We start from the raw sequence: 22,595 nt of genomic DNA on the forward strand, positions 1-22,595 counted from the left end.
CAAGGCAACGAACATACCTAATACTCCTGCTTTCTATTTTCCCCACAACAACAACCATGTGAGGTGGGTTGGGCTGAGAGAGAGTAACTGGCCCAAAGTCACCCAGCCAGCTTCCCTGCCTAAGGGAGGCTTAGGAGTCACAGTCTCCAGGTTTCTAGGCCAGCACCTTAACCACTACACCAAACTGGCTCTCCACAGGAAGCTTATTTGAAAAAGTACATATTTATACTTCATCTGCAAGTAGCTATGGGAAAAAAAATCAGTTAAGACCCTTAAATTAAAATGATTATTTTCTAAAGTCTGGGGGATTAACAATTGGATTTTAATCAAAATTCACAACTATGGCTTTTTCTACAGAAGTGATGCACATTAAAAAAAAAAAGCATTTTACAAAATGAAAAAAAAATTAGCTAAGTCTTCTCTGACTATTAATCTTGATACACTGACAGAGTAGAAGAAAGCACAGAAAATCCCAACTACTGTCCTATATAGGTATGGCATAAAATGGTTGCTATTACCCAAAGAACAATTTGTATAATAGCAAGGGCCACCTACCTCTGATTCAATCTTCCTCCAATGGCTTGAGGACTAGTCTAAACTGCTTCAACTATGGAAAAGATTTTTTTTTTAAAATTAAGTCATGAAAGGGATCTTTTTGGGACTGGGGCTACAGAAGGCATGGGTGTGAGATTAGGATTTCACTGGAATGAGTGAGGCTGAAATGTCTGGATCCTTTCCCTTCTTTGCATATTTGAAGAGGTAAAATTGGTGCCTTAAAAGCTTTGGAGCTTATAGCATTCATTCTGCCAAAAGACCCCTTCAAGACAGCCTGCTATGGTTACCATAAGCATCTGTAACACTTAAGGCAGCTATTTCCCTGAGATATCCTTGGAGTTACAACTTGCCTACCTAAGCAAATCTGATCTAAGCAAATCTTTATCAACTATTTGCATTCTCACAAAGGGAGAACGCATGGGTGTGTGTTTGTGTGTGTCTGTGTGTACGTTCATATATATACACACACACTTTTGTTTTTAAAAATGTAAATGCTACTTTATGTGGCACCTTCTACAAATACCCCAAACAGTATTTCAATTTAATTTTTTACAAATTCACAGTATGAACCAACTTGCTAGCCATATGAAAGAGACCACAGAAAAATAACTGAGGCTCACCTTTTAAAGTGCACAGCACAGATTAGGACTTTATTACTGGGTTTATTAATATATGCCAAAACTTACCTGCTATTTTATTTTTCAAGCGCTCAATTTCCTCATTTAGCTTTTTTATTTCTTTATCCCTATTCGTGTTCACTGTTAGGCGAGCAGAACCATGAAGCGACTGAAGAGCCTGGGAGGATTCTTAAATTGAATGAAAAACATAATGTTTAGAAGTGATCACATATTATATTACTCGACCACATGGAATATCAGAAGGCCAATGAGAAGGTATACCTTGCAACTTTCTACTCAGTTCCAGCTTTTCCTGTTCCAGTCTTCGTATTCTCCTCTCATATGCCTCTATTTGCAAGCTATTCTCCAGGTCACGTTGCACATCCTCATCTTTGGTTATGCTACTGGACTGCATTACACTTTTTAGTGAGCCTCTATCAGAGAAACAGCTGAGACCCAAAATCATCAGTACACACATTAATTAACATGTTCAACCTTAAACAGCAACTTCCTGTTGGAAATTCAATAGAATCAGAAAACAGATCTTAAGTTTATATAACAGAAATGTTCACCTACTCAGTGAGCTGGCAAGTAAACAGCAATCTGTTTTTTCTTACTCCAACCCCAAATAGAAAAGCTTATTGGGAAGGAAGCAGCAGCAATAACCTCCACACCAATGGGATTTAAAGTAGAAGAATAAAGTACCACTGTTCGCACTTGCTATTTTATGTTTCACTTTTTAAGAGTATGACATGCAACATTTCCCAGGGAGTACAGGAGAAGGCTGCCTTTCTATGTGGGAGAGTATGACATATACTTGTTATTGTAATCTCAGGTTTAACTGTCAGGAAAATCTGGATAATCTTTGAAAGACAGAACACAATACACTGCATTGAGTCAGTCCAGTGACCTGATTCAAGTTCATATATTCAGCTTGCTAACATCATGCACATCTATGACAGCAGCTTGAAAATGGTATTCACTAGTTAACATTCCCTTTGGCTTGCCAGAGAGCAAGCATTTCCCTTAATATAGCAATGAAGACAAACATAAACTTAAAACAAAATCTATGAGCAGCTAACCATGTGGACAGCCAATCTATCATCCTCCCGTAGGATACCTGTCTATGAAACTCACTGAGTAGCCTTGAGATAGTTATTAGCCCTTAACTGTTTGAGGACAACATGTGCTATGGACACACAAGGTACACTGCCCTAGGCTACATGAAGTACAAGGAAATGAACACCACAACAGATAACAAGTATCATATGGAAAAAACAATAAACAACAACTAATAAAGAATAAATAAATAACAAGTGTCACTTGGAAATCTAGATAAATAGTAGAAATAATAGTAGTAGTTTTATTTATTATGCACATAACTTGTATAACGTGCTGAGACACTGGAGCTCAAAGATAATGGATCTTTGAAGTTAGGAGCCATTAATGGGGCATTTCAGAACATGTACCTGATATGAACTACCAAACATTTATATATATTGCTTAGGGGGGGGGGGTTGTCCCATGCCCAACCGCCCAGAGTCACTTTGTGAGAGATGGTTGGTGATGAAATTTGAAATATAAATAAATATAGAGCTATTACATGAAAAAAAACAAGAATAGACAGCAGTGGAACTCATGCAGGCAAAAAAGAAAAGAATGGGTTGGGCTTCCCCTCCCTACTTTTTGTCCTGGTAAAGCACTGTCTTTTTGCTATTGTGACCATGTTGTCCTATGGTGGAATAACCATTGTGTTATATTCTATAACCTTAGAAATCAGCTGATGGGCTTGAAACTTATGAATCCTAAGCTTAAATGGTAATATATATGTAAGTAACTACCTTGACTCCCATTTACCCTGCTACACTATCTCTCTTTTTTATTTTATAGAAAAATCTCTCCCTTTTTCCCATATTTTTCTGTAAAGCATTGTGCACATTGATAGTATTATACAAATTAATCATAAAAAAGAAGCAAAAACCATCCGTAGAGTAGAAAACATTCCATGTGAGCTTTCTAAACTGCAATTCTATTTTTTTTTCAACCTACCTTTCTGTTGTGTATGTAAAGCCAACAAAAGGTAAATGCAATCCAGAAAACCCGGTATGAGAACCAGGTGGTATCATTTCCTGCACAAAAACAAATACAAGAAGAAAACTGAGACGAACCAGAAACATGGCAAGTTAATTCAAAACAGAAAAAGCGTGATTTAAACGCATTTTAAAAGGCCTTTCAACCTGCCTTTTAAGGTGCACTATCCTCATAAAGTGACTTGTGAGATCCTAAACTCAAAGCAAGCTTCCAACTAATATTTTATTTATTAGATGCAAATCTAATCTGTGCACCATCTTAGTTTATTAATAGAGTATTTAGGCTGTTGTTATAACCAGACCTGGTATCTCTTTATTGCACAGAATGTATTTGCATACTTTTTTCACTTTATAGAAAGACTATTGTGGTTGTGTTCTTAGCATTTGTCCACTTCTTTTTGCACCATGCTCACTAGTTCTTACAGTGAAGCTATCAGTGCATGATTGCAACAAAGACTTTTTGTTTATCAGCTGACTTGTCACAGGACCTGAGGCTCATGTGAGCTGAGAAGAAATGACTGGTCCAAGGACACCTAGATGGCTTCCTTGACTAAGGGACGACTAGAACCTAGGGCTAGAATCCAGCATCTTAGCCACTACAGTATACTCCGCTGGTTCTTTCTATTTATAGAAAAACTGTGGTTAAATATTCCCGTACAGGGTCTTTCTACATACCAAGTTACTTTATTTTTTCCTTTTTCCCTTGATGTTAATTTTTTTTATTCACTCTGACTTAACCAGGTCCCACTCTGAAGCAAAGAATGAAATGCTCATGGTTGAAGTGAGGTTTGATAAATGAAATGTAAGGTGAAAGTGAAATGTTTGACCATAAAGTATTTGAGAAATTAAGAAATTGGTACTTAATTTATAGAGAAAATCCTTTACAACAATATTTTTTCCTAAATATGATTAAATTTAGACATTAATTGTAAGAGTCACATGAACGCAACTATTGTTTTCCAAAGTTCAGTATTACAAAATACATATACCCATCCTCACCACAGGCAGATGCTCTTAGCTTTTTTTTTAAAGCCATTTACTCTGACAATTGTCCCTATTAGACCCAATACAATTAGGAGGGTAATTTGGCTTTACTCATTAAGAAAATGTATTGTTAAACAGCCCTCAGAATATAACTGTCGGTTTTAAATTTGGAACAAGTCAAATTCAAAGCTGATCAACATGTAACACAGAACAAAGTGCTAGAATTCTATACAATATTTACTATTTATATTTTAGTATGGATGTCATTTTTTTTACTAGCTCCTTCTTGAACTTGGCAGAAAATATTCAGCATACTTCAGAATTCTACTATCTTATTCTAACAGTTCACTGGAGGAGATACACAGATATACAGAATAAACTGTAATAAAAAATAATTGGTATCAATTCATAAAACATGGAAAAGCCATCTAAGATCTTTCTGAAAATCATTTTCCATTCCTGACATCTTATCAAAAAAGCATGGCAAAATGTCTTTTAGGCCAACCACATTCAAACAAAAGACAAAAGGTTATAACATAGCAGAATCTTAAAATGACCTAAAGGCTCAAGTTTAACTGATTATTTTGAATGAATTGAATTGAAGGATTTGCTGAAATGGTTTATATTAGGTTTTTGGAAAATACTGTGTTCCAGACTCTCAAGGAATGTACTGAACCTTTCAAGGCCCAATCAAGTCTGGAATAATAATAATGACAACAAGAACAACTTGTTTTAGATGTTGCCCAACTCTATAACAACTTGGGCACGGGGAGAAACAAGACAAAGAATAAGTAAAGACCGGATGGTGAAACCAGCCAACAATACAGAAAACATACCACAAGGGGCTTCAGCCATTCTAGCCCAGGTCCTGGGAGACCATCTGCAGATGGTCCTTTGGCCCATTCCTATGAACCACTTCCTGTTTCAGAAAGTATATTTCTGGACAATAATGACTAGTGCTTTCAGGGAAAAAATGGAAAGTTCCCTGCCCAGAATACAGAGTTTTAAACATCCCCAGTTATATGTAAATTTATGGACTGGTACTGTTTGGACTGTGAGGTCTGGTTATCAGTATAGCAAATGAAAAATATTTTAATTTTAGTAGTATCATATATGCTGCTAGAAGCAATTACATTCTACAAACCAGATGACCTAAGAGAGATTTAAGATTAATTTATTACAGTAAGTCAAGGAAAATTTGAACTCTGCTTCCAAAATGTTATTGGAGAACACCTTTGATTTAGTAGACCATTCAGGATAAGAGATAATTAACATAATTTGTGTCATGATGTCAGGTCACAAATGATATAATTTGCAGAAATCATCAGTTTCAACAGACTTTATTATTTTGAGATGATGTCCAAAAGAAAAATTTGCCCATCATAGCTGAAATTGGTAAATCAAATTTACTCTAAGAATTTAATCAGGCAAGCTATTTTTTTTTCATGCCGTCTATGTATACAAAGAATGTGTAGGTAAAAGCAGAGTAGGGCTAGTAACATAGAAAAAGGGTAATTTCCTAAAATGCTACTAGGGAGCATTAAACATGTTCCCAGGTCTGTCCAGTTCATATCAAAACAACCAGTAGAAACAGAGATTTTAAACTCTAAAAATCCTTCCAGAACAGTCCTGCAGCATACCAAAATTTCATTATTCAGCTCAAGGAAGCAAGAAAATCACTGATTTAGGGAACAGAAAGAAAGAAAGAAAGAAAGAAAGAAAGAAAGAAAGAAAGAAAGAAAGAAAGAAAGAACAGTAATTACTCACAGGGTTTCTCAATATATCATCATCTACATCAAAATTTGATGTGTCTGAAGGACTGCTAACTTCTGGAATGTAAGGTGCTTCTAAATTTCGGATATTATCCCAACTGAGTCCTTCAAAAAATGCATGCGATTTGAAATCTTCTATTCCATTCTGCCCCAGACGACGTTCCCTACTGCAGATAAGTCGCTGGATTAAGTCTTTTGCTTCTTCAGATACATCAGTAACATGGGATGGAAACTGGAACCTCTCCTGAAGAACAGGAAGGGAAATTTGAATTTAAGATTTTCTTTTCTATGACAAATGTGCACATTCATATCAAAAATTTTAAAAACTACAGAAGCCTTCCTGAGCTTCAAAATTCGTGAAGCATCCTTGTTTTTAGAGGACCTATTTTTTAGTGTTAGCCCCATATCTTTGGACTTGCTTGCCTAAGGGAAAATCCTTATATTTTTATTTCAGTCTAGACTGATTTCAATGTGTTGTACTTCTTATTTTATTGCTGAATTTAATCATTTTAAACCTGCTTTGCCCCAAAATATATGATGAAAAGATCTTCAGAAATAATGGAATGGTATATTCCAAGTATATTATAATAAAGCTTTGAGAAATACCTGTTCTGAACATTAGCCACAGAACATGTGTCTCAGAAGATACACTGAGCAACATACTTACTCATGCACACAAACACAAAGATCTTAGATCCATGTTACATATTTATGTGCAAGTTACAATTAAGAGGAACGAACATTTCATAGCACTTACTTCATGATTCATAATCTTCCCATAGGTTTCCACCAGTGACTCTGCATAAAAAGGTGTTTCTCCATATAACATTTCATACATGCAGACACCTAGGGACCACCAATCACATTCAGGTCCATATTTTCCCATGCCATCCTCCATTGCTTGCAGTATTTCAGGGGAAATATAATCAGGGGTGCCCACTGCAACTGAAGATTGTACCTTGAAGAAAAACAAATATTAGGTCTTAATGTAATGTAGTATATAAGGAGAATTTAATTTAATTTGTATGTCTATAGATTAATGAGCATTAAAATCTCATTAATTTTAATGAGATACAAAACGTGTATGCTTTCTTGTATTATTAAATATAAATGACAAGAATCATAACTATAACAGAAGAGTACAAAGTAAAGGGGTTTTAAATGGCCATGAAACTGCATAAGAAGAGGAAACACATGGGAGTGTTACAGGATACTCCATTCATAAAGAATACATAACAGTTCTAGCTAAGACATATTTAAGAACAATGGTTCATCATAAAATGTTGCTGTATTTATCTCTTTACGTATTTCTTTATGTAGTACTTTTGTAGTATATCTTCCAAATATAACCCCCAAGCAAACTCAAAAACACTGCACTTTTAAGTATTCTAGTTTAAAAAACTAACTAAACTTCTTTGATACATACAGTGCCATCCTCGCTCATCTTTAAACAGGATCCAAAATCTGCCAAACGTATATGGCCATTCACATCCAATAAAACATTGTCCGGTTTTATATCTCTGATTAAAAAAAAAGATATTATTTTAAATCAAGCACAGAGTCAGAACATTACCTTCGTTGAGAAGTTAAGTCAACCACATATTTTAGAACACTAAAATCAAGTCCCTTGGTTGTAAAAGCAGGATATTAAGTGACAATTTTCCACTATTACTAATATTTAAAATCTAGCACCATTTTATAACAGCAAAAGATCAAATTCTCTATGTCAGAAAAATAAACCCTAATATCACTATAAAGGATACCGGAATGTTCACTATGATTATATAAACCTATCAAATTATATTCACACGCTGAATAGGCTGTGCACACTTTGAAAATGATTTGGAAGAATTGCTTTGGAGCTTCTAATTTGGTTCACTAATGTAGCCAAATTAACTTTTTCAGGCTCATGCAGAAGTCTGAAACAAAACAGGGGTCTTTCACACATTAGCAGGGATGCATTGCACTTGAACAAGTTCTGAAGAATTTCTTCCAAATCACTTCTGAAGTGTGTGCTGCTTTATTTTTTATTTTTATTAAACAGATTTATAAGGCTGCCCAACTCACACACAGTGATTTTATCGAAGAATACCCTGATATGGTATATTTCCTCCAAAGTACATATTTTAATATAGTTTGTATAGTTTTCACGAGAGAGCGCTGTACAAAGGAAAATGAAAGATATCTTTATACATGCAAACATTCACAGTTGCTCTGGATTTGTTGCTAAATTGAACATACAGTATTCTATATTCTATTTGCCATAGCTTGAATCACAATATGATGTGATAAATTTGCTATACTTGTGTTCTGACTTTGTTGGCAATATAACTTGGCTCCAATGTTCTCAAAAAGTCATTAATTGCATATTACCCATAGCCTGGATGTTTATTATAGCATAGAAGAAATTAACTTTCACAGCCCTAGCAGAAAAACAAAACAAAACCAACCCAGTATATATCTGCCCATACTTCATGACAGAATACCTATGGAATTATTCTGAAGGAAATGTTCCAAACATAAATTAAAGAAAACTCATCTTTAACATTGAAAAAATAGCACAATTACTGTGTGAAGGAAAACTACTGCCAAGAAGTAGATCTTAACACCTGATCAAAGTCCACATTATACTGAACATTTTTATCACGTGTTTCTCTTCTGTTTACCAAAGATTCTTTTGGAACATGTATTCCTAAGAACAACCCAACAATAAAAATGCACAACACGTACTTTGTCTCCCATTTCCTCTCATAGTATAAGAGGAAGGAAGGTGATTAACTACCGGAGAGCTTTAAATCAGTAGTATTTCTTTTAAAGTTTCACTAGCATATACAGACTTTCTGCCAGCAAAACAGTCTGCAGAAAGAAAAAGATCTAGTGGAGGGTTCCTTGCTGTAAAGTGTTATCCAAACACTGCAATCCTATACATGTGTACTCAAAGGTAAACCTCAAGGAATTCAGAAGGACTTACTCTGAGGCAAGCATGCACAACACTGCAGCATAAGCAAGTGATACCATTTATGGGACAACTTTATATTACTTCACTGATTTTTTCCCCCAATGACAGTTTTATCATATATGTTTATTCTAAAAAGCTAATGCCAACTTAGTGGCTAGCTCTGACCAAAACAGTAAGTCCTCAAATGATTTCCTGAAGTAACAGTAATTTCTAAAGGTTATTAAAGGCCATTTTGTGTTTAGCAAGATAAAAAATACTTTAATGAGAAAATTATGGGCCTGCTGAAATGGCCACATTTCAATTAACAACCTTTTTATCCCACTAGTCTATATACTCAGAATCATATATTTTTGTGATGGTTTCATATAGATTGTAGCACTGAACTGTAACCTGTAAAGAATCCAAAATAGGGATAATAACAGAATAGCAGATTACATCTTTGATAGATGCTGTTCTGCACTGCACAGTAATCCTTAAGCCCCATGCATATTGAACCAACTTCCAGGATATATTTTATATATCATCCACTAACTAGTGATGCAAGAAAACCAGCTGTTTCAACTATCTCAGAAATCAACATTCCCCTTTTGATATTCTGAACCTATAAGATTATGCACATGGAAGCAAGTCTCCTGGACTTTCGAAAAAAACTAAAAACCTGATTTTACCAGCATGCCTGGAGCAGGAAGGGGAATAGTCATTCCTGGGGATGGCTAGCCCCCTAGAATGGCCCTTTATACTCACAGATTGATACAGAATCTTTAGCCATCTGGGTTTTATCACATTTTATATTTTTACTGTCTATTTATATTTATGGTATTTATAATTGTATTGAATTTTATACTTCGCTTTTATTGTAAACTGCCCAGAGTCCCTCCTTTTGGGGGACATGGGCAGTGATAAAATTTGACAGACAGACAGACAGACAGACAAAGTTCATCTTGCTTCTGACTTAGTTATTCCTTAGGTTTAACTTTAATGCCATGATGTAGAGGACTGAATATTTTACATACACCAGCACAGCCAAGTTGAGACATTCTCACAGCAATTCAAAATTTTTATTATTATTAATTCATTTGCCAGAAGACCTGCAACAGAATTTCCTGCAAAAAAGTTATCTCAGGACTTGTGGTAACATCTATTATATAAAATATTGCAGATATATTGCTTAATTTACTGGGACTCATATGCTATGAAGTGAGTGGCTTACATTCTCTTCTTATAGTAAAGTAATTTAATAATAATAATAATAATAATAATGCCCCTGCCTTTTCTAAAGTATATATTTTGGTCAACTCAAGGCAGTGAACATACCTAATACTCCTGCCTCCTATTTTCCCCACAACAACCACCCTGTGAGGTGAGTTGGGCTGAGAGAGAATGACTGGCCCAAAGTCACCCAGCCGGCTTTCAGGCCTAAGGGAGGCCTAGAAGTCACAGCCTCCGGGTTTCTAGGCCAGCACCTTAACCACTACACCAAACTGACTCTCCAAAACTGTATACTAAATTAATAAACTACAGTACAAAATAATAACAGAAGTTACTAAAATAGAAATTAAGGCCACTGAGAACAAAAAAACATCCAAATACAACTTATACAAGATCTCCACCCAATGCTTCTTTAAAAAACAGGTTATAACAGCTCTTCTAAATACAACAGGGTGGAGTTCTGATCTTTGGCAGTAAGCTGTTCCAAAGAAGTGGGGCTGAATCACAGAAAGTGCAGCACCCTGGGCTGCATATATGACAATCCCTAAAGGAAAGGAACCTGCAGGAACCTTCCTAATCCTTGAATTATATACTGATTTACTGTACATAAAAAAATGTCTATGTGAGACTTTATTTTTGATGCTGTCTTGTTCAATAATGTTTATAAACATGTACAGATTTTGTTCAAATGTTACTATGTGCTACAAGAGTAAGAAGGTCAAAATGAATTTACAAGCTAGCACTCTTAAATTCAAGAACATTCTATTTTCTTTATTCCTCATACCTACAGTATTACATTCTAGATGTAATCTCATAAGCAAATGAGGAAGTTTCCTTAATGTAGAGTTCGCACTGGTGATCAAATATCATTTTCTTACATACTGAATTTATTGCAGCTGTGGTCTCTATGTTTCCAGATTATGTTACTTCAACATGAAAACTGGCCATGCTGGTACTTATGAATCAGGAATGCAGCTATTAAATTAGAGTTGCTCAAAAGCACATTTATAGAATTGTTGCATGGGGAAGACACAGACAAAATTATTATAAGATGCATCCAATCTTTCCTAGGTTGAGGCTCAGAATACTAGTTTTGAGAATTGTAATAGGAGTCAGCTGTGCAGCAATTTATTGCCTGACAACTGGGATATTAAAAGCTTCCCTCCACTGGTACAGATTTTTAACATTTGAATGGATTTGTGGATTTTTTTAAAATGAGGTTGAAAAACCTTTGTTGTAGTTATAACTACTGTATTTAAAAAGCAATTAAGAACAGAAGTCATATCAGAATTGTTTAAGAAGCTACATCTGGGTGCGTGATATACTTTTTTCTTTTTTTTGGCTTGGTTAAAGTAAATATATTGCTGTTCCTCTCCACCCTGAACACACATCCCACCCATGGTTTGCTTATAATTAATATGTCAAGCCAATGCTGTATACTGGCTACTTCTAGCCAGAACTAGCCACACAGAAGAGCCATAAACATGCCATAGCCACTTTTTATGGTTAGTTGAGGCCAGAAATAACATGTTCAGGCAACATGTTGAAAAGCAAATAAACCAGAAATTGGGAATTTAGCAGCTGTAACTTTTAGGGGGCTGAGGGAGCAGGTATAAAATACATTCCCTTAAATAGCGAAGGAGACATCCCACTCAGCTAAGAACTTTGAAAATGAAAAATAAAAGAAAATCATTTTGCAGTAATGCTAAACATGGCAATAAAGGCCCAAAACTACAACCCAATATCCCATGCATGGACAACATGTTATCTAAACAGAGATGCTGGTGTCCATAAGGTGATCTGCTTTGTTTCATGAAGACAATCTTTCTGCTGTACTTGTGTGTTCTCAACACTTTTGTTTTCTCAAGAATATTTTTTTCCACTCATTTTTTTCCTCTTCTGATTGGAAAAGTTCTAGTCACTTTGAATTTTGGACTGGTAAGAAGAGAAAGGGAAAGAGGAGGAGGAGGATAGCACAAACTAAGCTCTGCTAAGCCAGTGTATCCATATATTTATGCAAATAGGAGGAGAGATGCTAAAGTTAGAGAAGCTGGAATCGCAGAGAGGCTTGAAAAGCAGTAGCTGATCTTTCCAAATCTATTCAATTTCACATCCCCCATTTTTGGAAAAAAAAATCTTTCCAATCTATACTGTGTGCACAATTATTAGGCAAGCGAGTATTTTGACCATATCATCATTTTAATGCATATTTTCCACCTCCAAGCTGTATAAACCTGAATGCTTATTGGATATAAGCATATCAGGTGATGTGTATTTGTGTAATGAGGGAGGGTGTGGCCTAAGGAGATCAACACCCTATATCAAGGTGTGCATAATTATTAGGCAGCTTCTTTTCCTCAGGCAAAATGGGCCAAAAAAGAGATTTAACTGACTACAAGTCAAAAATTGTAAAAAGTCTTTCAGAGGGATGCAGCACTCTTGAAATTGCTAAGATATTGGGGCATGACCACAGAACCATCAAACGTTTTGTTGCAAGTAGTCAACAGGGTTGCAAGAAACGTGTTGAGAAAAGAAGATGCAAATTAACTGCCAAAGATTTGAGAAGAATCAAACGTGAAGCTACCAGGAACCCATTATCCTCCAGTGCTGTCATATTCCAGAACTGCAACCTACCTGGAGTGCCCAGAAGTACAAGGTGTTCAGTGCTCAGAGACATGGCCAAGGTAAGGAAGGCTGAAACTCGACCACCACTGAACAAGACACGTAAGTTGAAAGACTGGGCCAAGAAATATCTGAAGACAGATTTTTCAAAGGTTTTATGGACTGATGAGAGTGACTCTTGACGGACCAGATGGATGGGCCCGTGGCTGGATCAGTAACGGGCACAGAGCTCCACTTCAACTCAGATGCCAGCAAGGTGGAGGTGGGGTACTGGTATGGGCTGGTATGATTAAAGATGAGCTAGTTGGACCTTTTCGGGTTGAAGATGGACTCAAAATCAACTCCCAAACCTACTGCCAGTTTTTAGAAGACACTTTCTTCAAGCAGTGGTACAGGAAAAAGTCTGCATCTTTCAAGAAGACCATGATGTTTCTGAAGGACAATGCTCCATCGCATGCATCGAAGTACTCCACTGCGTGGCTAGCCAGTAAAGGCCTCAAAGATGAAAGAAGAATGACATGGCCCCTTCCTCACCTGACCTAAACCCTATTGAGAACTTGTGGGCCCTTCTCAAACGGGAGATTTACAGTGAAGGAAAACAGTACACCTCTCTGAACAGTGTCTGGGAGGCTGTGGTTGCTGCTGCACAAAAAGTCGATCGTCAACAGGTCAAGAAACTGACAGACTCCATGATTGGAAGGCTTATGACTGTTCTTGCAAAGAAGGGTGGCTATATTGGTCACAGATTTTTTGTTTGAAATGTCAGAAATGTTTATTTGTAAATTTTGAGTTATTATTCTCACTTTAACAGATGAAAATAAATAAGTTAGATGGGGGAATTTTTGTTTTTCATTTAGTTGCATAATAATTCTGCACACTAATAGTTGCCCAATAATTGTACACACATAGTTATGCTCCTAAGAAAGCCAAAACCGCACTTTTACTTTCTTAAATATTCAAGTTTGAGGTTTATTAACATTTTGGATTGACCGAGAGCACTGTAGTTGTTCAGTAATGAACTTCATCCTCAAAAATACAACTTGTCTAATAATTGTGCACGCAGTGTACTGAAGTGTTGGAAAGAAATTATGCAAAGGGGCTTGAGATTGTGTTTGTCAGCAAGATAATCTCTGAAAATAGAATGAGACCACATTTGTGCTGTGGGAGACGGCAACAAAAAATCTGTATGGGAGAGAGAGCTGGGCAGCAACTTGGAAGGGTGCTGACTCCTCCATTGTAAGTCCCCCTCCTCCTCTTTCCCAGTCATGTAACCTGGAACAACCCTAACCCTATTCTGAGGGGGTTGGGAAAAATTCCAGGAGTCATACTTTACATTGTTTGTTGTTTATTCGTTCAGTTGCTTCTGACTCTTCGTGACTTCATGGACCAGCCCACGCCAGAGCTTCCTGTCGGTCGTCAACACCCCCAGATCCCCCAGGGATGAGTCCATCACCTCTAGAATATCATCCATCCATCTTGCCCTTGGTCGGCCCCTCTTCCTTTTGCCCTCCGCTCTCCCTAGCATCAGCATCTTCTCCAGGGTGTCCTGTCTTCTCATTATGTGGCCAAAGTATTTCAGTTTTGCCTTTAATATCATTCCCTCAAGTGAGCAGTCTGGCTTGATTTCCTGGAGGATGGACTGGTTTGATCTTCTTGCAGTCCAAGGCACTCTCAGAATTTTCCTCCAACACCACAGTTCAAAAGCATCGATCTTCCTTCTCTCAGCCTTCCTTATGGTCCAGCTCTCGCAGCCATATGTTACTACGGGGAACACCGTTGCTTTAACTATGCGGGCCTTTGCTGTCAGTGTGATGTCTCCGCTCTTAACTATTTTATCGAGATTTGTCATTGCTCTTCTCCCAAGGATTAAACGTCTTCTGATTTCCTGACTGCAGTCAGCATCTGCAGTCATCTTCACACCTAGAAATACAAAGTCTTTCACTGCTTCTACATTTTCTCCCTCTATTTGCCAGTTATCAATCAAGCTGGTTGCCATAATCTTGGTTTTTTTGAGGTTTAGCTGCAAACCAGCTTTTGCACTTTCTTCCTTCACCTTCATCATAAGGCTCCGCAGTTCCTCTTCACTTTCAGCCATCAAAGTGGTATCATCTGCATATCTGAGATTGTTAATGTTTCTTCCAGTGATTTTAACTCCAGCCTTGGATTCCTCAAGCCCAGCATGTCGCATGATGTGTTCTGCGTACAAGTTGAATAGGTAGGGTGAGAGTATACAGCCCTGCCGTACTCCTTTCCCAATCTTAAACCAGTCCGTTGTTCTGTGGTCTGTTCTTACTGTTGCTACTTGGTCGTTACACAGATTCTTCAGGAGGCATATAAGATGACTTGGTATTCCCATACTGCTAAGAACTTGCCACAATTTGTTATGGTCCACACAGTCAAAGGCTTTAGAATAGTCAATAAAACAGAAATAGATGTTTTTCTGAAACTCCCTGGCTTTTTCCATTATCCAGTGGATATTGGCAATTTGGTCCCTAGTTCCTCTGCCTTTTATAAACCCAGCTTGTGCATCTGGCAATTCTTGCTCCATGAATTGCTGAAGTCTACCTTGCGGGATCTTGAGCATTACCTTACTGGCATGTGAAATGAGTGCCACTGTTCAATAGTTTGAACATTCTTTAGTGTTTCCCTTTTTTGGTATGGAGATATAAGTTGATTTTTTCCAATCTGATGGCCATTCCTGTGTTTTCCAAATTTGCTGGCATATAGCATGCATTACCTTGACAGCATCATCTTGCAAGATTTTGAACCGTTCAGCTGGGATACCGTCGTCTGCTGCTGCCTTGTTATTAGCAATGTTTCTGAAGGCCCATTCAACCTCACTCTTCAGGATGTCTGGCTCTAGCTCACTGACCACCGTCAAAGCTATCCCCGATATTGTTATCCTTCCTATACAGGTCTTCTGTATATTCTTGCCACCTTTTCTTGATCTCTTCTTCTTCTGTTAGGTCCTTGCCATCTTTGTTTTTGATCATACCCATTTTGGCCTGGGATTTACCTCCAATGTTTCTAATTTTCTGGAAGAGGTCTCTTGTCCTTCCTATTCTATTGTCTTCTTCCACTTCCGTGCATTGCTTGTTTAAAAATAATCCCTTATCTCTTCAGGCTAACCTCTGGAATTTTGCATTTAATTGGGCATATCTCCCCCTATCGCTGTTGCCTTTTGCTTTCCTTCTTTCTTGGGCTACTTCTAGTGTCTCAGCAGACAGCCATTTTGCCTTCTTCGTTTTCTCTTTCTTTGGGATGTATTTTGTTGCTGCCTCCTGAACAATGTTGCGAACTTCTGTCCAGAGTTCTTCCGGGACCCTATCTACTAAGTCCAGTCCCTTAAATCGAGTCTTCACCTCCACTGCATATTCCTTAGGAATATTAGTGAGCTCATATCTAGCTGATCTGTGGGTCTTCCCTAATCTCTTTAGTCTGATCCTAAATTGTGCAAGAAGAAGTTCGTGATCGGAACTACAGTCAGCTCCAGGTCTTGTTTTTACCGACTGTATAGATGTCCGCCACCTTTTGTCATGCGCTGCCTACCTCTGAATAACATTCAGACGCTGGTTTGCAAAGCAGGTTCTGGTTTATTTCAGGTTAGGTACAACGTTGGTAGAAAAAAGCTGAGAGTGACAGGAGCGCGCCGGTGCGGGGTTTAAATACCCCGCGCCGGTCAGCGCCCCCTCGCTCTCGGTCACGTCACCCCCCTTTGTCCCCTGCGTTGCCCTGCCATTGGTTGAGGGTTTCCGGGATCGCCCATCCTCAGGTTTCCATTCTTCTGCTGATTGCTTTCAGCTGGGCGATCCCCGTTGTATTGCCGCTGATGGCTTGGGTGGCTCCGTGATTCGTTTAGCTATTGTTTGTTAGCCGTTAGTCGTTGTGGGTTGATGGCTACTTAACTTGTGCCCCTTCACTTATTTCCTTGTCATTGTCATGAGTGCCATTGCGCTGATGACTTTAGCTCAACGGCACTCATGACATACTGCCCCCTTTTCGAATAGTGTTCTCCCCCGGTTTTCTTGGTTTTCCCCGTGGAGCTGTCAAAACGCCACATTTTTTTTTTTTTTTTTTTTCAAAGTTCCCGCCGGAGTAGTTGTCGCCCCTCCCTTTGCTCCTCCCTCTACCACGTGCCTTCCCAGGGTGTGTCCATGGTGCGCATGCTCGGGTTCTGACCTGGCGTGCGCATGCTCCAACCACACCCTGTTTGTTTGGCTCAGTTCGGCGAGGCGAGAGGCGTGGCTGGTCGGGTGCTGCTCAGCTCCAGGTAGGGCCCTTCTTTTCTTATTTAGAGTGCGTCGCCTTTGTTGTGTCTCCTGGGCGTTGCCCCCAGGTTGCCCTGTTGACTTGCTTGCCACTCCCCCGCGGCCGGGGGGCGGGGGGAGGGTGCTGGCGATCGTTTGTCACCACCCCGTGGGCCCGGGGCGGGGGGAGTGAGTCCCGGGGGGGGGAAGGTCCACCCAAGTCGCGGGCTTGGGGGGGGCCCTTTCCCTTGGGGCACGGGAGGCGGGGGGGGCCTGCGGGGGGGGGGTTGGTTTTGCTGACCTTGATTGCGGTTTGTCGGGGTATGCCCGGTGAAATGCTCTGGTCAGGTCAGGCGCGTTAACGTTGTGCGCCGCCACCCATTCCGGGTGGGGGAAGTGTTTCCACCTGACCAGATAGTGTAGAGTTCCTCGTTGCTTGCGGGAGTCGAGGATGTCCCTTATCTCGAAGTGGTGTTGCCCGTCGATCATTAGCGGTGCGGGCTGTGGCGTGCTTGGGTGCCATCGGGAGGTGGTTGCCGGTTTTAGGAGGCTGGTATGGAACACCGGGTGGAGTCTCCGGAGGTTGTGTGGCAGGTCCAGGCGTATTGCTACCGGGTTCACTATTTGCGTGACTCGGAACGGCCCGATGTACTTAGGCCCCAGTTTTTTCGAGGGTTGGGTTGACTTTAGGAACTTGGTGGAGAGATAGGCCATATCCCCCGCCTGGAACGGCGGTTGTTGGCGCCGGTGCTTGTCGGCCTGCTCTTTGTAAGCAGCCTGTGCCTCCTTCAGCGCCGCCGTGATTACTGGCCATGCTTCCGCGATCTTCCGTCCCCAGTCGCTGGCGTCCACCTGGGGTTCCGGGGGTTGAGGTAGCTCCGGTATGGGGACGAAGTCGCGCCCCGAGACTACTTCGAACGGGGTTTTCCCCGTGCTCGTGTGGACGGCGTTGTTGTATGCGACTTCGGCGAACGGGAGCAGTTCAGCCCAGTCGTCTTGGTGGTAGTTCGTATATGATCGTATAAATTGCTCTAAGGTGGCATTAAGAACCTCAGTGGCTCCGTCCGTCTGCGGATGCCAAGCCGTAGATAGGGCCTGTTGGGTCCCCGTCAGCTTCAGGAAGGCCCGCCAGAATTTGGAGGTGAACTGTGTGCCCCTGTCGGTCACCACACGTGCGGGACATCCGTGTAGCCTGTACACGTGGATGAGGAAGAGTTTGGCTAGTTGTTGTGAGGATGGGACCGACGTGCAGGGGATGAAGTGGGCCTGCTTTGAGAAGTAGTCCTTCACCACCCAAATGGCCGTTTTCTTCTGGCTGGGTGGGAGGTCCACTATAAAATCCATAGAGATTTCCTCCCATGGGCGGGAGGGTTCTGCCACCCGTTGCAATAGCCCCGCGGGTTTGCCTGGTGCCCGTTTGGCCCTAGCGCACGTTGGGCAGGACGCCACGTAGGTTTTTACGTCTCGCCTGAGCGCGGGCCACCAGAATTGGCGCCGTGTTAGGTGTAGGGTCTTGAGGAACCCAAAGTGTCCCGCTTGCTTGGCGTCGTGTGACCTATGCAAGATCGCCTGGCGTTGCGAGTCCGGGACGTAGATTCTGCCTTCCCCCCATGCCAGGTCTTGCGCCATCGTTACCTTGTCGGGGTTTGCCAGGAACCAGGGGTCGGTTTTGAGGGCGGCGGCGAGGTCCGTGCGCATTCCCCCTGGTAGTTGCGGTTGGCTTCTTTCCGTCGCCGGTTGTCCCGCCGTCGGCTGCGCCGTAGCGTCGAGCTGCCTCCGTGCGCCGCTTCGGGTGGTCACGGCCATTCCCAGTTGCGAGGCGGATAGGACCGTCCCAATGGTGTCTGGGGCGGGCTCTTCGTCTTGGGGCAGCCGGGAGAGGGCGTCGGCCAGGAAGTTCTTCTTGCCCGGCATGAACTTCAGCTGGAAATCAAAGCGGCTGAAGAATTGGGCCCATCGGACCTGTTTTGGGCTAAGGCGTCTAGGCGTTCGTAGGGCCTCGAGGTTCCGGTGGTCCGTCCAGACCTCGAATGGTTGGGTGGCTCCCTCGAGTAGGTGACGCCATGTCTCTAGTGCCGATTTCACCGCGAAGGCTTCTTTCTCCCAGACGTGCCATCGCCTCTCTGTCTCGGAGAACTTCCTTGACAGGTAGGCGCATGGTTTCAGGAGCCCCGTGGAGTCTTTTTGTAGCAGGATGGCTCCCAGGGAGAAGTCTGAGGCGTCGGCTTGGACCACGAACGGCCGTTCTGGGTCCGGGTGTGCGAGGATTGGCTCCGTCGTGAACAGCGCTTTCAGCTTGTCGAATGCGGTCTGGCACGCGGGAGTCCAATTCAGCACTGTGCCTGGGTTCTTGGCGCGTCGGGTGTCCCCCACCCCTTTGGTTTTGAGGAGGTCCGTTAAGGGGAGGGCTATCTCAGCGAACCCCCGGGCGAAGGACCTGTAGAAATTCGCGAATCCCAGGAAGCTCTGTAGTTGCCGTCTGTTGCGGGGCCGCTCCCAGTTTAGCACCGCTTCGACTTTTGCGGGGTCCATTTCGATGCCGTCCCCGGAGATTCGATACCCCAAATAGTCTAGGCGCTCTTTGTGAAACTCGCATTTTGTAGGCTTTGCATAGAGCTGCGCCCTTCTGAGCTTGTCGAGGACTTGCCTGACTAAGGTTACGTGTTCCTCGTGTGTTTTTGTGTAAATGAGGACGTCGTCGATGTAGACCAGGACCCCTTTAAACAGATGTTCATGCAGTACCTCATTGATGAGCTGCATGAACACCCCAGGGGCCCCCGCGAGTCCGAAGGGCAGTACCTTGTACTGGAAGGCGCCTAGGGGGCAGTTAAACGCCGTCTTCCATTCGTCCCCCTCCCTGATTCGGATGCGATAGTACGCCTCGCGAAGGTCCAATTTGGAAAAGACTTTGCCCGTGGAGAGGTGGGCGAGCATGTCCTTTACCAGGGGTAAGGGGTATTTGTTGGACAGGGAAGCCGCGTTTAGGCCCCGGTAGTCGGTGCAGAGCCGTAGGGTCCCGTCTTTCTTCTCCCGGAATAAGACGGGGGCTCCGACCGGTGAGCATGCTGGCTCTATGAATCCCCTGTCTAGGTTTTTATCGATGAACTCCCGGAGGGTTGCCATCTCCTTCGGGGTCATCGAATAGATCTTTGGTCTAGGTAGGGGGACGTCGGGCAGTAGGTCGATCCGGCAATCCGTCTTGCGGTGGGGGGGTAGTTGGTCTGCCTCTGCCTCTCCGAAGACCTCAGAGAAGTCGGCGTATTGTTCTGGTAGGTCTGCTGTGGTAGCGGCGTTGTCTTGTGTGGTCGCCTCCGCTCGTCCTACCGTGGGGTTGCTTTTGCCAGCTGGTGCTGGTGCTCGATACTCGCCGTCGCCGAATGTGAAGGTGCGGGTCGCCCAGTTGATCCGCGGGTTGTTTTTCGCGAGCCATGGCATCCCCAGGACTGCAATGGGCCGTCCGATGGGCGTGACTACGAACGATGTGCGCTCGGTGTGAGTGCCCATTTGCAGGGTGACCGGCTCGGTTTGTAGCGTGGCTGGTTTCCCTCCCGCTGTAGAGCCGTCCAGCTGGTGGAATGCCAGCGGCGTGGGGAGGGGGAAGCAGCGGAGGTCGAGTTTGGCAACTAGGTCGGGGTGGATGAGGTTTTTTGAGCACCCCGAGTCCACTAGTGCCGCGGCCGTGGTGGCTCCGTTGCCGGCAGAGAGTTGGATTGCTGCCAATATTACGGAGCTTTTGTCGTTTCGTTGAGGTGGTCCGCGTTGCTGTCCCACCACCTGCCTTGCCACGCGTCTCAGAGCAGGCGGGGAGCATTTCCCGCCGGCTGGTCGGGGTCGGTATTGTCCTCTTCCCCCCAGTGCGCGTCCCAGCCCTCTTCCGGTGTCGCTGTGGCCACGGTCATTCGGCGGTGAGGGGGCGGCCCCGGGTTGGGTGGTTTGGGGCTAATTTTCGGGGCGGGCTTGGGCGCGCTGGTCGGCGGTCGGTTGGCGAAGCAATCCGCCGTCTTGTGCCCTAATTTGCCACACCTCCCGCAGGGCTCCCGGTTGAACCTCTTTTTTGGGTATATGGGGCCGGCCATCCCCCCGTGTGGTGCGGGTACCTTTTTCCCGACATAGTTTGTGTCTTCCGTGGTTGTCATAAGGAAGGTGCGGTGCGCGTGTTCGGCTCTCCCCGCGAGGTGGATCCACCCGTGTAACGTTTCTGGGTCGTCGCGGTAGAGGGCCCATTGGAGAACGTCGCGGTTGAGCCCCCTTTTGAAGATTTCCAGCAGGGTGGTCTCAGACCAGTCGCAGACCTTTCCCGCGAGGGCTTTGAACTCCAGGGCGTAGTCAGGGACCGTGCGTGTGCCCTGTTTAAGTCTCTGGAGTGCGCTTTTCGCCCGTACTTTAGCTAGGGGGTCTTCGAAGTAGTTTTTCATCTCTTTGATGAAAGCCGGGAAGGTGGCGAGGGCGGGGGAGCTGGACTCGTACAGTTGGACGTACCAGTCCGCCGCCCTGTCTTGGAGTTTGATCGCCACGGCGGCGATCTTGTCGGCCTCGGAGTCATAGGAGTGTCCGTGCCTCCCCATGAACTCCCTAGCGTTGGTGATGAAAAACGAGAGTTTTGAGGGGGTCCCATCGAAGAAGATGGGGAAGTCCTTTGGGGCCCGGGCGTTTTGTGCGGCCCCGCCTCTCGCTTCCTGGGGTGTGGTGTCGGCCGCCTGTGCCGTCTGCTGGCTCTCCGCTGGCCCGTGTGGGTTCGGTGCTTCGCTCGGGGTGTGGGCTTGTGCGGGGACGTCGTTGGGTGGCGTGGGGGGCATAAGCGCCTGGAGCATGGTCCGGAGTTCCGTCAGCTGAGCCCGCATGGCCGCGAGTTCAGCTCGTGCCTCCTCGTCCACAGCCCGCGCCGCCGCTGGGGCCGGTTCCGTTGGCGCGTCCTCGGGGGTGGGTTGCCGGTGGGGTTCATCGTCCCTCCGCCGCGGGTCCGCTTCCTCCTCCGTCTGATGGGTGTCTCCGTCGTCCTCCTCCGTGTTGAGCACCGTGGGGCTGTCGCTCCACGCCCGTTGCTGGGGTGCGATGTGGGGCGCGGGGTCCTCCGCTGGTTTCGGAAGTCGTGCTGCTCCCTCCCGCGGTCGGGTTGCCTCCGTCGCCATCTCCCCTTGGGGTTGGAGCTGAGGCTCGGGTCGGGTGGGGTGGGCGTCCATGGCTCCGGGAGTCCGCGGTGCCTCTGGCCTCGGTCGGTCCTCCTCTGTCTCTTGCCGCGCGGCTCGCCCTCCTTGCCCGCGCCGTTCCGGCCTCATCTTGCTGGTCTTCTCGCCGTCTACTCCTCCCGCGGCTCGTTGTCGTCCGGTGGGGCTCGGCGAGGCTGAGTTTATGACTCTCAGCTTTATGTCATGCGCTGCCTACCTCTGAATAACATTCAGACGCTGGTTTGCAAAGCAGGTTCTGGTTTATTTCAGGTTAGGTACAACGTTGGTAGAAAAAAGCTGAGAGTGACAGGAGCGCGCCGGTGCGGGGTTTAAATACCCCGCGCCGGTCAGCGCCCCCTCGCTCTCGGTCACGTC

General features: G+C 43.7%; 1 protein-coding gene across 5 annotated transcripts in view; it reads right to left on the reverse strand.

Annotated features, from left to right (window-relative positions):
* The window catches only part of CDC42BPB (CDC42 binding protein kinase beta), a 125,101-nt gene that overhangs the window by 49,933 nt on the left and 52,573 nt on the right, over positions 1 to 22,595 (reverse strand). For all 5 annotated transcript variants that reach the window (XM_063290365.1, XM_063290364.1, XM_063290362.1 and 2 more), the window contains exons 6-11: positions 7,445 to 7,538; positions 6,776 to 6,976; positions 6,014 to 6,262; positions 3,222 to 3,301; positions 1,455 to 1,621; positions 1,242 to 1,361 (exon numbers count right to left, since the gene is read on the reverse strand). In XM_063290365.1, coding sequence (XP_063146435.1) covers positions 1,242 to 1,361; positions 1,455 to 1,621; positions 3,222 to 3,301; positions 6,014 to 6,262; positions 6,776 to 6,976; positions 7,445 to 7,538 — 911 coding nt within the window. The remainder of the gene's footprint in view (positions 1 to 1,241; positions 1,362 to 1,454; positions 1,622 to 3,221; positions 3,302 to 6,013; positions 6,263 to 6,775; positions 6,977 to 7,444; positions 7,539 to 22,595) is intronic.

This window comes from Candoia aspera, chromosome 1 (assembly GCF_035149785.1).
Source record: "Candoia aspera isolate rCanAsp1 chromosome 1, rCanAsp1.hap2, whole genome shotgun sequence".
In the NCBI taxonomy this organism is placed as follows: Eukaryota; Metazoa; Chordata; class Lepidosauria; order Squamata; family Boidae; genus Candoia; species Candoia aspera.